This window comes from Lolium rigidum, unplaced genomic scaffold, assembly GCF_022539505.1.
Source record: "Lolium rigidum isolate FL_2022 unplaced genomic scaffold, APGP_CSIRO_Lrig_0.1 contig_39102_1, whole genome shotgun sequence".
NCBI lineage: Eukaryota > Viridiplantae > Streptophyta > Magnoliopsida > Poales > Poaceae > Lolium > Lolium rigidum.
Window position 1 is genome coordinate 1 of NW_025900442.1, and position 15,783 is coordinate 15,783.

The following is a 15,783-nucleotide window of genomic DNA, read 5'->3' on the forward strand; positions in this document are numbered from 1 at the left end:
AAAATCAGAGGGTGAAAAAAATAAAGAAAATAAACATTTATAGCACATAGAGGATGACATGCGGGTCCCATGAGCCAGCAGGTTCCTCAACGTTTCAAACGTGGCATGAGATCGAAAGAAAAAGGCAAGTGACCAAATTTGAGGTGCCAAAAAAAACTCCAAGAAAAGAAAGTTTTGTAGTACATAGAGGATGACATGCGGGTCCCATTTAGCAGCAGCGGTATCACCGTTTGAGAGGCGGCAGGGGATCGAAAGAAAAAGGCAAGTGAAAAAATATGAGGAGCCAAAAATAATTCAAGAAAAGAAAGTTTTATAGTACATAGAGGATGACATGCGGGTCCCATTTAGCAGCAGCGGTATCACCGTTTGAGAGGCGGCAGGGGATCAAAAGAAAAAAGAAATTGCCAAAAATCGGAGGGTGAAAAAAAACCAAGAAAATAAACTTTTATAGTACATAGAGGATGACATGCGGGTCCCATGAGCCCGCAGGTTCCTCAACGTTTCAAACGTGGCATGAGATCGAAAGAAAAAGGTAAGTGACCAAATATGAGGTGCCAAAAATAATTCAAGAAAAGAAAGTTTTATAGTACATAGAGGATGACATGCGGGTCCCATTTAGCAGCAGCGGTATCACCGTTTGAGAGGCGGCAGGGGATCAAAAGAAAAAAGAAATTGCCAAAAATGAGAGGGTGAAAAAAAACCAAGAAAATAAACTTTTATAGTACATAGAGGATGACATGCGGGTCCCATGAGCCTGCAGGTTCCTCAACGTTTCAAACGTGGCATGAGATCGAAAGAAAAAGGTAAGTGACCAAATATGAGGTGCCAAAAATAATTCAAGAAAAGAAAGTTTTATAGTACATAGAGGATGACATGCGGGTCCCGAGTTAGCGACAGCGGTATCACCGTTTGAGAGGCGGCGAGGGATCGAAAGAAAAAGGTAAGTGACCAGATATGAGGTGCCAAAAATAATTCAAGAAAAGAAAGTTTTATAGTGCATAGAGGATGACATGCGGGTCCCATTTAGCAGACAGCGGTATCACCGTTTGAGAGGCGGCAGGGGATCGAAAGAAAAAGGCAAGTGACCAAATATGAGGTGCCAAAAATAATTCAAGAAAAGAAAGTTTTATAGTGCATAGAGGATGACATGCGGGTCCCGAGTTAGCAACAGCGGTATCACCGTTTGAGAGGCGGCAGGGGATCGAAAGAAAAAGGCAAGTGACCAAATTTGAGGTGCCAAAAAAAACTCCAAGAAAAGAAAGTTGATTGCACATAGAGGATGACATGCGGGTCCCATTTAGCAGCAGCGGTCTCAACGTTTCCAAGGCGGCAAGGGATCAAAAGAAAAAGGAAGTAGCCGAAATCGTGGGGTCAAAATAATCCAAGAATAGAAAGAATTTTGGTTCATAGAGGATGACATGCGGGACCCATGATCCTCGCATCGTAAACGGCTCGATCGGAGAACGTTGAACGAGATGGCGCGATCGAGAAAAAAAACAATGCCGCAGAGGCTGCCATCCGGGCCCTACATCCCTCGGCGGTGCGGATTTGCGTTGACTCGGCCGGCGAACCCGAGAATTCGCGATGCACCACGTCCCGGGCCACCATACGCGACGTTTTGGCCGCTTTCGTCGGGCTAGGTGGCCTCAAAAACGAGAAAAAAAAAGTTTTGACATGCACCACGGAGGGACCAAAATCGTCGGCCATGGTACACCAGCAACCACGGCGCGACTTCAACTTCGTCGGCCATGGCAACTTTTCTTGTAGTGCTCGGGGGAGAACTACTCCCTCCTCATCATGGGAGTCAGCAGCGGCGATGAAGATGGCGGTGGTGTCGATGGAGATGACTCCGGGGGCAATTCCCCGTCCCGGCGGCGTGCTGGAATAGAGATTCTGTCCCCCGAAACTTGTCGTCGATGGCGGCGGCGCTGCGGAACCCTTGGTGGAATATGACTGGATTATTTAGGGTTTTCGCATCTGGGGCAATATATAGGCGAAGGGGCAGCGTCGGTGGAGTCCCGAGGGGCCCACCCCACCTGGCGCCGCGGCGAAGGTGGGGCCGCGCCACCCTATGAGGTGGCCAGCTCGTGGCCCCCCTTCGTCTCTCCTTCGGACTCCGTGAAGCTTCTGGAAAAATAGGGACGTGGCCTTTTGTTTCGCGCAATTCCGAGAATATTCGCAGAAGTAATTTTCTAGAACCAAAAACAGCAGAAAACAGAACTGGCACTTCGGCATCTTGTTAATAGGTTAGTCCCGGAAAATGCATAAAAATGATATAAAGTGTATATAAAACATGTAGCAATTGGTATAATATAAGCATGGAACATCAGAAATTATAGATACGTTGGAGACGTATCAAGGGATTTGTTTGGTCAAGATGTAGATCTAGATCTCCTCTATCTTTTCCTCAAATATGGGCAGGAATCATGGAAGGACTAGAGGTAGAGGAAACTTCTCAAAGTCAACAATGGAGTAGAGAGAGTGTAGTAGAAGCAACCAGCTCAATGGGAAAGAAGGGGGTTAATATGGCCTCCAAAATGAAATCTTACTGTTGAAAACGCACCTAATAACAACCCCTAGCCGGACCTTCCGGGCTTGGCCGGACCACTCTGGTCGGCCGGACTCGTCCGTCCAAGGCTGGACCATTCCGGGCACAATTTTCTTGCACCCTGGAGGCCTGGACGTACCCCGGCCGGACTAGGGCTGGCCCGTGGCCGGACCACTCCGGTCGACACCACACCCCACACTGAAAACGTCGTTATTTTCACATCCGGAGTCCGAATCTGATGACCTTGTGCTCGTTAGATTCACAACAAAAAGCTCTACAAGATCATTCAAGGAAACATCATAGTCCAACCATGAATCATAAAATAAAATGGAGAAAGGTTTAACCTATCTAAAAGAGAAAACCCGCTAACACCTCCAATAGGGAAAATGCAATAACTTGAGTTAGGAAACTCGGATTTAGGTGAAACCAATTCTGTTGGAAAGAGGATGAAAAGAGCCAGCCCAGAAGGAGATAGAATATTAATAACATGTGGGATAGATTTTTCATGAATTTAGAGGTGAAACCTCTTAATACAATGAACTGAGAAAAACTCCAATATCGAAAACGCAACAAGTATTTTATGAGGAATCTGTTTTCGAAGAACTAGAGCTTGTCATGAGAATAAGAACAAGATCTAAAACACCATATGGATAAGATCCAAATAAAAACAAAGCAAGATGATGCAATGATGCAAAGGTTTGAGCTCTCTCCGAATGATACGATCGAGTTACTCAGTCGAGAGCCCCTTGATAGTGCGGTAACTAACCTATAACCCGGTCTCTCAACTAAACCACGAGACCGGTAAGAAAGACACCCTATCAAGTTCAAACCTTAACCTTGCACTTGAGCTTGATGATGACGATCTTGACCGCAACAAGATGGAACACCTTTCATAATTGTGCTTGCTTGATGAAGTCTTGCGGATTACTCCCCCATACTCCACTATGGGAAAGCTCCTTCTCATCTTCACATATCCATGAACACCATATGAATGGCAAGCTTCAATTCGAGTTGGATCATCTTGAACTTGCACCTCATTCCTTCTTATTGCAACCTTGAAGCTAACATAAGGTTCAAGCATTGCCTATGGATAACTCCTACAAATATAACTCAATACAAACATTAGTCCATAGAGATTGTCATTAATTACCAAAACCACACATGGGAGCTCTATGCACTTTCACTATCTATCTTTGTTTGCCATTTCTTATAATTTTCACAGATCTTCTCGATTCCCTCATAATTTCTAGGTAATCTCAGAAAAAGGTGGCAAAGGAGGGGACATCCCTAGAGGAAAAAAAAAGATGGATCCTAGGAATCCACATGCTCTTTTCAACTAATAGGCATCTTTTTCATTTTGTCCTTAAAATTCTACCGAAATTCTCGAGGAGATGAAATATGAGGAGGAAATGACATATGAGAGAGCATGATTCCTTTGGGTTTCTCATATTTTTCACTAACACCTGGATATATTTCTTTCATATTTTTTTTATTTTTTTCTCACCTTCCCAAGAATCTCCCGACAAATGAGAGGGGAAATAAGGAGGAAACATTGTAGGGGAGAAGCGTGAGTTCCTAAGGCCCCCACATTTTTCATTGGATCCCAAGTATTTTCCTTTCGTTTTTTCACTCCCTTCTCCATTTTATTTTTAGACTTTTCTGCACTTTTTCAAATTCTCCACAATCTTCAAGAAGAAAGAGAAACAAGGTGGTAATATCCTAGGGGGTAGAATGAGTCCTCTTGAGTTCTCATTTTTCTATGATGCACAGGTTTTCCGTCCATTTCAAAACCATTTCTTTCCTTTTATGGACTCTCTAAGAATATTCGGTCCATCTTCCAAGATAAAGGGGAACAAGGTGGAGATGTCTCTTAGTCCTCATACTATTCTCTAATTCGTAAAAAATCCTTACATTTCTAAACCCTTCCTTTTCCTTCTAATGGTTTCTCCAAATGTCCTAGGTGAAAATTGTGACTCCTCTTGGGCAGTATTCATAAAGGGTGAGCTTGATGTAGTGGTATTGTATCTCCACTTGTGCCATGCAGGTCATCGGTTGAAATCAGCCTCTTTGTATGAAAAGCAAGGAAAGACTCTTAAAATTACTTCCACAAACTCCAGTAAGTACCCCATTTTTAAACCTAGCTGTTTTCCTTTTGTTCTCCCAGGTCTCTCCTTTCTCACATTTCCAGAATTTTCCTTAAGAGGAAAGGACACCCTTCCTTAGAGAAAAGGACACCCACAAGCACTGAACATTCATCGTATTCTAAGTTATAGTTAACATCGTACAGTGTTGCACTGTCCTGGTAGTAGCTTCCTATTTACAAATAGGATCTCCACACAATAACCTATCCCATCGTAAAATAGCATCATATACTAGTACAAGCTGATCATTCTCTCAATATACCACTGTGAATCTATCACTGCACCAAGGATGGTCAAAAATTAACATCTAGTTCACCGGCTGAGAGCCCATGATCTTAAAGTGCAGCCCACCCGGGTGAGATACCAAATGCCACTGCGATCCTACCACTGGGCTATTGCTACTTCTGAGAATGGCAAGAATAGCATTGTAGCCTGACTAACTGTAATTCTTTGCATCACTGGAAATTCCAGATAAAATGACTGCCGAGACAGAAATCTCCAGATTATGGTACTGCCATCAAGGGTTGTCATGCTGATTCGATCAATTTTGAAAACGAAATAGTTCTCTTTCTCTTAACTTCTTGCTAAGTTCCTCTTTTGATGGTAGTTTCCAGCCACCCTTCATGGCAGCAGACCACCATGCCTTCAGCTCATCCTAGTGACCATAACAAAATCAGTCACCTAACATAAATTGGTACTGCTCAAGTTCAAGAAAAAATGCTACTGCTGACTGACGAGACCAAAACCATTTGATATCAGTGGACACTAGCAAGTAAGAACCGTAGGAAAATCCAGGTAGAACTCTTCTGTACGGGCAAATGAAAGCAGATAAAATAAGATAGAACTTCCTTGTGATGTATTTCTGGAGAGACCCGCTTTTTTTTCTCTGATCTTTGTTGTATTAGTCGAAACTTGAGAGGCATGCTCTTATGACAAAAAATTCTTACCACTGCGCTCTATGATTTAAGAGCTAGATCATACAAATTAAATTCAACGGGAAACTTTCCTTTGTTTACACAAGGTAAGAAAGATTTGTTATGGTAAAAAATTTAGCATGAACAAGCAGCATAAGGCCATCTGCAAATAGAAGCACATATTGGAATCTGAATTTTCAATAGTAGCAGAACACATCTGAATCCTATATTGAAAATATGAATACGAAAATCAATACTATTTTGGGTTACAATTTGATAATTTAGTGATACTTAAGAAAACAAAACAACTCTACAAGTCATCTGATTGTGATGCTTTGTCCAAACGATGAACGCAAGAAACAGTATATACACAAGAACTATTGGAAACGTCAAGAAAGCAAACTATCAAGCGTTTCTCTTAGTATGTTCACTGCCATGAACTTGCTCAATTGAAAATAAGCTGATTTTAAAGTTGGCTTAATTTTTTAATGGGTTGTCTACAAAAGTGCACTGGCAAAATAGCAGCAGAAGTAAAAAAAAAAAAGAGAACTGCCTTTTCATACATTACCTCATGGAATTCATGGTTGGATACAAAGCGAGAATCTACTTGGCAAGTTGAGTTCCTGATTGTTACAGAGAGGCGGTTCCTATCCAATGCTCCTGTAAGAGAAGTATATATATTACTTACTGTCTCTTTTTTATTTTCTTAAAGAATCACTCTGCAACCTGAGCATTTTATGTAGCCAGTCACCAAATTAGACAGTTGTATAGCCACTTACCATTTATGCGTGCGACATGGTATCCTGTGCCACCCAATGCTTCTTCCCATTTACCAAATCGTAGACGCAAGAAAAAGCCATCTAAGGTAGTGTGCATTATTGGTGACGTGAACCATCTGTCAAGTATCACCAATGTAAATAAAGAAACAAACATCAGCTCTTTAGTTCTCAGTCTCCTCCCTAGTCTAAACACAACTTTCCAATTCAACAACACTGAGAGATATCCTTCTGTACATTAATATGATCAACGGACTCTTCAGTCCTCAGTGTCCTCCATAATCTAAACACAACTTTCCAATTCAAAAATACGGAGAGAGATCCTTCTGTACATTAATATGATCAACGGACAGAACTCTAGGGCCCACATATTGTGTACAAACCAAAATTATTGTCAACGTTACAGTAAACTATGAAGAGAATATATATTAGTATTTGTGAAATCGTTAGTAAGTAAGCACCTGTGAGGATTCAAACCCATGTGGCTAGGTTTTGTGTCCCCTCCCTTAACATAGCTAGCACAGGTTCAGCTTGTATACAAGGAAACTTTTTTTTTTTTTAGTTCTTTAGCTAAGACGAATCATATATGAAAACTTCCCACCTTCCAGGAAGCAAAAAGGAGCACACAGCCCATAGAAAGCTATAAGCCATATAATTTGTCCAATTAAATCTTCTTAGACATGTGACCATCTCTAACATAGAGCAAATATTATGAAATCCGTAAACGCAATCATGCATGCCATACATAGCAGGTAGAAAGAGAAATGTTGAAAGGAATTCAAAGGTGATTTCTAACTAAACTAAGTACCTGATGATATCTGATCGAGACAAACGAAGCCTCTGCAAGGCTCCAAAAATAATACTTGATTGATCACATACATCACTGGAGATAATACCATAGGGTACAATTTGTTTGTTTTGTCGCAGACTCTCCATGGAATCTGAACCCACTTCCTTATTTTTTAATCCTTTTCCATCATTATATTCAGCAGATGTGTTTGCTTCTAAATTATCATGAGGAGCTACAGTCTTTCCAGCGATGCTCCCTCCACAATGCTGACCTTCACCTCGAGATAACATGTTTCCTCTTGATTCCTCGTCACTGCCAGGACATAATTGCTCCTTACCTTTGTCACCTACCCATAAAACTAGCCGTCCATGTCCACTAGAAGATTTTTGAGTTTCTTGTCCTGCCTCTAGTCCATCATGGCTGCTGTAATTAACAAAAGGACTCTTTCTCTGATTACGCTCTTCAGATATTTCGTAATCACATGAGATAGCTAACCTTACTGCTGAGGTCTTTGCATGTCTGAGTGCATCCAATCTCTTTGCGAGAATGGAAGCCATAGTTTCTGACTGCTTATGCTCTTCTTGAGGAATCACTGGACATTTGCTGCTTGTTGTCCCATTGTCACTTCCTGTGCTAGTAAAGTATTGTGAATTGTAGAATTCTTTCTCCACATTAAACTTCTGCTGAGATGAAGGATACAACTTATCACCTGCACCCTTTGGACTGACAGCACACAAATCACTGTTTACATTGCAGGGTGTTGCATCCATCAGTTTCATTGAGGTTTTTGGCAAAAGACGACTTACCCACAAGCTTTCAGTGAATCCACCATTAATACCCGTTGCAGCATTCAAAGAGCTGGCATGGCACTCATTTTGTTTTTCTATGACAGTTCTAGAACACGACTTGCTGGCGTTGGGTATCTTGAAGTTTCTTCCGGCTCTCAAAGGGAGAACTCCAGTTTGATCTCTAAAATTGCCATTACCACCACCTGAATCCTCTTGAAGGCTGTCAGCAGCTAAATCCTCAATAGCCACATCAACAGTTCCTCTGCCCATACTAATCTTTTTGCCGAGCATAGAATTGCTACCATTTAGATTCAGTGCTAGTCTGTCAGCTTCGCGCTCAATGCAATCCATTTCTGACTGATCACTGGTATCTCTTGAAGCTGTCATAACATTACGGCAATAAAGAGATTGAAAAAGAGAATTGAAGCCAACAGGCTGCAGAGGGATTCTGATGTTTTTTTGAAGCTCCATTGAATGTTCTGCTAGTTCATGTCCTGTAGCCTCTGAAAGCTTCTGATCAAGTGAAACAACAGTAGTGCCTCTATCAAGCATGGTTGATCCATTAGTCAGAGATGACATCCAGTTAAAGAACGAGCTACCATTTCTAGGCAACAATCCTGAGCAAGAACTCTCATTGTATTCCCTTCTAAATCTTTTACTTCGAGAAGACATCTCGCATGTGGAGTATTGTGCATGTTCTCTCTTTGGAGCTTTCATACTTGGGCAGCTCTCCATACTCTCATTGCTATCATCATCCTGCTTTGTTTTGCTAACACAATTGCTCTGGTCGTGCATGACCTTTTCTTTGCCCTTCTCAAGCTTTGTAGGATTAACATCCGTTGTAGACTCATATCTTGTGACAGGATTAACACCAGATGCTGAGTCACATTTTGAAACAGGGTTAACACCAGATGTTGACTCACATCTAGCAAGAATAGGCTCATCCTTATGATTTCCCTGTGTAACCTGATCTTGGGGATTACCATCATGGTTATCCTGCATAACCTGATCTTGGCGATTACCATTATGTTTTTCCTGCATCACCTGATCTTGGTGATTATCACTTTTGTTATCTAGAAAACCTGACAACTTTACTGGAACCTTTCTGGTATTACCAAAAGGTGACTCTGCATTCAATGCATTGTTCGGCAAAACATAGTCCCTCTGACTAATTGCTTTTACTAATCGAGCACGCCAGGTATTATCTGCCCAGGATCTTCCATTAGGGACAGTGGTTGCACAGTAGATCTGTTTTTCTGAAATACTACGCAGGGCACTATTTTTGGAAGCCACGCCTGTAAAATGCCATGCTATTTTTTATTGTTGCGAACAAAAGAAGATAAGGGTAGTTTTAACAATTGTCCTAAATATAGTATATTACTGTGAGAAGCGTCCTTGCAGTATCTTGTGGGAGAAGTACGCACTTCCTCTTTATTCGGCTTATCTGCAGAGCAGTTGTCAGACAATTCTTTCTCTTCGTTCATCAAATTGATCCCTCCACAGCATTCTACAAGCATTGATCATCAAACAAGATTAGTTAATCGTCGGAATACTGACAACCAGATGACAAAAATGTAAATGGCATTAGGCTATCTATTTTGTTTGGACTACGAGAGCAAAGGTACATGAAATACACTGAAAAGTTATGTAACATACTATTGGTAAAAAAAAATCTTGCTAACACACATTAGGGAAGAGACATTTTGTATGTGTTGAGAGACGGTTAACTTGTGCCAGTTATGTTCATACACAGTTTGGACTCTACTGGCAAGCTAAGCAGTTATCTAGGGCAACAATTGGTGCTACATGCAGATCTCTAAGCTACTCGAAGTCAGTGAATTGGATTTGTGTCTTTTAAACTTACTTGAATCTTGTTCCTGTGATCTTATAGAAGTAGATTGTTGCGCATCAAGGTTTCGTGTTCTATTTGGACTAGCCATGGATACTCTCACTGTACTGTCACTGGAAGTTCGTAGCTGCGACGGCATTTCTCCAGCATCCCTTACTGAGGCATCTACGTTATCACCACTCTTCCTGGCACTGGCACCGCCGCCGCCACTTGGTTGAGGCGAAGATATGACTATGTTCAGAGTATCCGCATTCCAGCGAAGAGAGGCTTTTCTTGTGCTTAGGCTGGAGGCTGCGATTTTAATGCTGAGACCATCATCCGGAGACCAGACCAGCTCGGAGAGGGGGCTCATGCCGGATGTTTGGATTGCATTTACACCTGCACCTGAATGTCCACCATGTGCCTTTCAGCAGACTATAAAGATAAGAGGATGTTTGCAGGAAATACAACTAGTCTAGATGCAGAAACGAACTATATATAGCTAATGAACTAAAAGACTAAAACTAAATCAGAACAAATAGATTCTAATTTTCCAAATAAATAATTTTGTAAATATTCCCCTATTTTTTTTTTGTCCCTCCTAACAAACTGGGGTGTAACCCAAACGAAGTCACTTGTACGTATACATATATATATGGATCATGACACAAGGCGACACAGTACTTACCCGAATTAGAAAAAAAGTAGACATCTACAGCGAATTTGTCGTTGATAGAAAATCAAAAGCTTAGCTCGAAGCGGAATAAACAATATAAAGGACAGCATCGCGGCGTGAAAAGCGAGCGGGGAAAAATGAAAACAAGTAGAGAGTAGTGATCGCTGATGCAACAGCCGACCTCTGGGGGCGGCGAGCCACTACCATCTCATCTCACAGCATTGCTCCCCTCCCCGCGGTCGCGGTCGGTCCTCGGAAAACAGCGCGCGCCGGCCGGCGCACCTGCTCGCACCACCGGGGAAGGAGTAGGAGGAAGGGGGGGTTTGGCGGCGAAGGGAGGCTGGTGAGCGGCGCCGGCGGCTAGCAAGCTGGTCAGGAGGAGAATTTGGGGGAGGTCTAGGAGGGCAGCATCGCCGCGGTGGGGAATGCTTTTGTTTGTGCGGTGCATGCGGCGGAGGAGCGCCGGAATGCGAGGCGGAGGTTGAGCCACGTAGAGGCCGCCTCAGACACATGCCTGCTTCTCCCGACTTTTCTCTTCCCCTCTGCGTCGCCGCGCTACGGTTTGGAGCGCTTGGGACGGAGACGGTGGCGGCGATCCGACGGATGTGGCTCGTCGAGAGGCGGCGGTGGAGGAGTGAGCACCGTCGGATGATAGGGTCGTGAACTGATGGGAGGTGTCCGTCTCGTGGTAGGACAGCAGCACCTGTAGGTGACAGGGATGGAGATTGGTGTCACCAGTCTATGCGGGTTCAAGAATGAGCTACAGCAGGAACATGGAGATAAGCGGAATCTCCGGCGCGTGACATGAAGATAAGTGGATTCCCCGTTTGTGTCAAAGAAAAAGGTGAATCTTAACCAGTCTTTTCCATCGAATATTTTAGACAAATTATGGATACGTCGCTGAATAATAAGTATTGTGTTGGAATATTAATCGATTTTTTTTACCCCGATATTGCTTATACTATCGTCGGTACAGGTAATTTTATAAGAGGGACCACGTAAGAAAAGGAAATTACAACTAGGCACTCAAGACCCTGCGACAAAAAGTGAAAAAACAATCATGTCTTGGTCTTCCTCTAGCACCTTCTCCACCATATCCATGCCTAAGCTTGCGAGCACGGCCTACCGTTGTACCGTCAGGACGAGACCACTTGTAGAGCAGCGAGAGTGCACCCTCTCGAAGCCAGAAGATCTCCAATTGGGCACACATGCCTGGAGAAAGAACACCTCGCGCCGTCAAGGTGATGACCAGGGCTAGAGCGGCTACCTACATAGCCTTTGAGTCCAAAACCTAGACGACATCAAGCCATCGAACAAACGGTTCCGGGAAAAAAGCTCCCAAAGAAGTGGAGTTGTTGTCCTTCAGCTCCTAATGTCATTGTCGAACTTGTCGTCGGGTTCTTGCTCCAATTCGATGGAACACTCGTGTCCGCTCTCCTTGGAGCTCCAAATCTGCAGAGAACAGAGTTTCTCCTCTTTCCCCCTCGCCTCCATGACCGATCGAAGGAAGAACCTCACCTCTTACCTAAAAGATCTTGAGTAATCCCCACCAAAGCTCCACATTAGAGCTAGCCGCAATAGCATGCGCCATCCCATCGCCGACATGGTTGGCTAGAGGGTGCCCACCAGCATCTCCGCTCCACCAGTGCTCTTATTGCAACGAATGGTTCTCCTCTCCTACACCTCCAACTCCGACCAGAGGAGCAAGAACGTGACGAGGAGGAACCCTACAAACGAGATCTGATCAGGGTGATCCTGATTTCCGCTCCTACCTACGGGCAGAGGGCCCAAACTTGGGACGAAGCCCAAAAACCTACTAGCTATACAGATCCGGCCTCCATCCCACTTCCCCTTCAGTTGGCGAGACCGGCGAAGAATATGAGAGGAGGAGCTGTACAACATGCAGGGACTCTCAAGGGGTCGTCCTTAGAGAGGAAAGGGGAAAATGGGAGCCCTCTCGCCGTAGCTATATTAACTAATCTACTGATGGTTATAATGAAAAGATCGAGAGGGTAACCTAGAGGGGGTGGATAGGTTCTACAAAAATTTATTTAATTCTTTTGCAATTTTAGGCTTTTGCGGATAAATAAAGTGGCCTAATACAAAACTAAATGAATAACCTGTATGATGCGATATTCAAGGTCAAGCATGATGGCCATCATAAATAAATAAAAGGGATAGAAGTATCTGAAGCATGCGGAGATGACGATGTATCCCATTGTTCACTTCCTTTAGGGGAAGATAGTCATCATTAGAGAGGTGCGGGTTACCATGAAGGACCCCCGACTCCACGAAAGCACACCTTCTTCTCTATAATCTTCTTCCACGAAGTAGAAGCTCGATCCACTAGTGGATACCTTGGGGAGGCTCCAATCCCTTACAAAATTTTGTGCAATCACAACACAATTGCTCCCATCGACCACTACCACCTAGGAGTCCTCAACCTCCAAGGGTAACAAGATCGAGAAAAGAATTTTACACATGGTTCGAATCACGAAAATGATTGGTGGGAAGGGAGAGGGGGGATGGATTGTTCTTTTTATTGGATCCTCTCTCAAGAAGTTGGTTCAGTCTCTCAAGATCAAGGAGTATTATATGTAGGAGTATGAGAGAGTTTTTGAGATGAAAAATCCTAGATCAAGATCTCAAAAAATGGCCAAGGTAGTTTCCCCATGAGCTATGACCCTTCCTTAAATAGAAGAAACTAGTCGTTTTTGTATAGAAAATGTATAGCCAGTTGATGCGTGCAGTCGACACGTCCGTTGGGAACCCCAAGAGGAAGGTGTGATGCGTACAGTAGCAAGTTTTCCCTCAGAAAGAAACCAAGGTTTATCGAACCAGGAGGAGCCAAGAAGCACGTTTAAGGTTGATGGCGGAGGAGTGTAGTGCGGCACAACACCAGGGATTCCGGCGCCAACGTGGAACCTGCACAACACAATCAAAGTACTTTGCCCCAACGTAACAGTGAGGTTGTCAATCTCACCGGCTTGCTGTAAACAAAGGATTAGATGTATAGTGTGGATGATGATGTTTGTTTGCGAAGAATAGTAAAGAACAATTGCAGTAGATTGTATTTCAGATGTAAAGAATAGGACCGGGGTCCACAGTTCACTAGTGGTGTCTCTCCCATAAGATAGCAGATGTTGGGTGAACAAATTACAGTTGGGCAATTGACAAATAAAGAAGGCATAACAATGCACATACATATATCATGATGAGTACTATGAGATTTAATCGGGGCATTACGACAAAGTACATAGACCGCTATCCAACATGCATCTATGCCTAAAAAGTCCACCTTCAGAGTTATCATCCGAACCTCTTCCAGTATTAAGTTGTAAACAACGAGACAATTGCATTAAGTATGGTGCGTAATGTAATCAACACAAATATCCTTAGACAAAGCATCGATGTTTTATCCCTAGTGGCAACAAGACATCCACAACCTTAGAACTTTCTCGTCATCGTCCCGCATTTAATGGAGGCATGAACCCACTATCGAGCATAAATATTCCCTCTTGGAGTCACAAGTATCAACTTGGCCGAGCCTCTACTAGCAACGGAGAGCATGCAAGAACATAAATAACATATATGATAGATTGATAATCAACTTGACATAGTATTCAATATTCATCGGATCCCAACAAACACAACATGAAGGATTACAAATAGATGATCTTGATCATGATAGGCAGCTCACAAGATCTAACATGATAGCACAATGAGGAGAAGACAACCATCTAGCTACTGCTATGGACCCATAGTCCAGGGGTGAACTACTCACACATCGATCCGGAGGCGATCATGGCAATGAAGAGACCTCCGGGAGATGATTCCCCTCTCCGGCAGGTGTCTGGAGGCGATCTCCTGAATCCCCCGAGATGGGATTGGCGGCGGCGGCGTCTCTGGAAGGTTTTCCGTATCGTGGCTCTCGGTCCTGGGGGTTTCGCGACGAAGACTATATGTAGGCGGAAGGGCAGGTCAGGCGGCCACACGAGGGCCCCACACGCCAGGGCCGCGCGGCCAGCACCTGGGCCGCACCGCCCTGTTGTGGCGGCGCCTCGTGGCCCCACTTCGTAAGTCCTCCGGTCTTCTGGAAGCTTCGTGTAAAAATAGGCCCCTGGGCGTTGATTTCGTCCAATTCCGAGAATATTTCCTTACTAGGATTTCGAAACCAAAAACAGCAGAAAACAACAGAATCGGCTCTTCGGCATCTCGTCAATAGGTTAGTGCCGGAAAATGCATAATAATGACATATAATGTGTATGAAACATGTGAGTATCATCATAAAAGTAGCATGGAACATAAGAAATTATAGATACGTTTGGGACGTATCAAGCATCCCCAAGCTTAGTTCCTACTCGCCCTCGAGTAGGTAAACGATAACAAAGATAATTTCTGAAGTGACATACAATCATAATCTTGATCATACTATTGTAAAGCATATGAGATGAATGCAGCGATTCGAAGCAATGATGAAGATAATGAGTAAACTAATGAATCATATAGCAAAGACTTTTCATGAATAATACTTTCAAGACAAGCATCAATAAGACTTGCATAAGAGTTACTCATAAAGCAATAAATTCGAAGTAAAAGCATTGAAGCAACACAAAGGAGAATAAAGTTTCAGCGGTTGCTTTCAACTTCAACATATATATCTCATGGATAATTTGTCAACACAAAGCAATATAACAAGTGCAATAGGTAAACATGTAAGAATCAATGCACACAGTTGATACAAGTGTTTGCTTCTAAGATAGAAAGAATAGGTAAACTCACTCAACAATAAAGTAAAAGATAGGCCCTTCGCAGAGGGAAGCATTGATTACTATTTTTGTGCTAGAGCTTTTCATTTTGAAAACAAGAAATAATTTTGTCAACGGTAGTAATAAAGCATATGTGTTATGTATAAGACATCTTATAAGTTGCAAGCGTGCTCGCACCTTGTCCTAATTCGCTTGGATTAACACTGATTATCATTGCATAGCATATGTTTCAACCAAGTGTCACAAAGGGGTACCTCTATGCCGCCTGTACAAAGGTCTAAGGAGAAAGTTCGCATATGATTTCTCGCTTTTGATTATTCTCAACTTAGACATCCATACCGGACAACATAGACAACAGATAATGGACTCCTCTTTAATGCATAAGCATTCAACAAATTTAATATTCTCATAAGAGATTGAGGATTAGCTGTCCACACTGAAACTTCCACCATAAATCATGGCTTTAGTTAGCGGCCCAATGTTCTTCTCTAACAGTATGCATACTCAAACCATTTGATTGTGAAAACCGCCCTTACTTCACACAAGACGAACA

At 43.0% G+C, this 15,783-nt stretch overlaps 1 protein-coding gene across 4 annotated transcripts; it reads right to left on the minus strand.

Moving 5' to 3' along the window:
- Positions 1–4,767: 4,767 nt before the first annotated feature.
- On the minus strand, positions 4,768–10,807 carry LOC124681314. 4 transcript variants are annotated; one of them, XM_047216246.1, is made up of 7 exons: positions 10,666–10,807; positions 9,822–10,209; positions 9,339–9,464; positions 7,188–9,252; positions 6,383–6,498; positions 6,172–6,263; positions 4,768–5,344 (listed from the first exon to the last, which is right to left on the minus strand). In XM_047216246.1, exons 1-7 carry the CDS (start codon positions 10,666–10,668, stop codon positions 5,231–5,233), a joined length of 2,904 nt encoding a protein of 967 aa, XP_047072202.1. In that variant the 5' UTR covers positions 10,669–10,807; the 3' UTR covers positions 4,768–5,230. The 4 variants fall into 4 exon arrangements, with proteins under 4 accessions (XP_047072202.1, XP_047072204.1, XP_047072203.1 ...); XM_047216248.1 differs by having other exon boundaries at positions 9,822–10,190; positions 10,666–10,805; XM_047216247.1 differs by having other exon boundaries at positions 9,822–10,190; positions 10,643–10,805.
- Between the last annotated feature and the right edge of the window lie 4,976 nt (positions 10,808–15,783).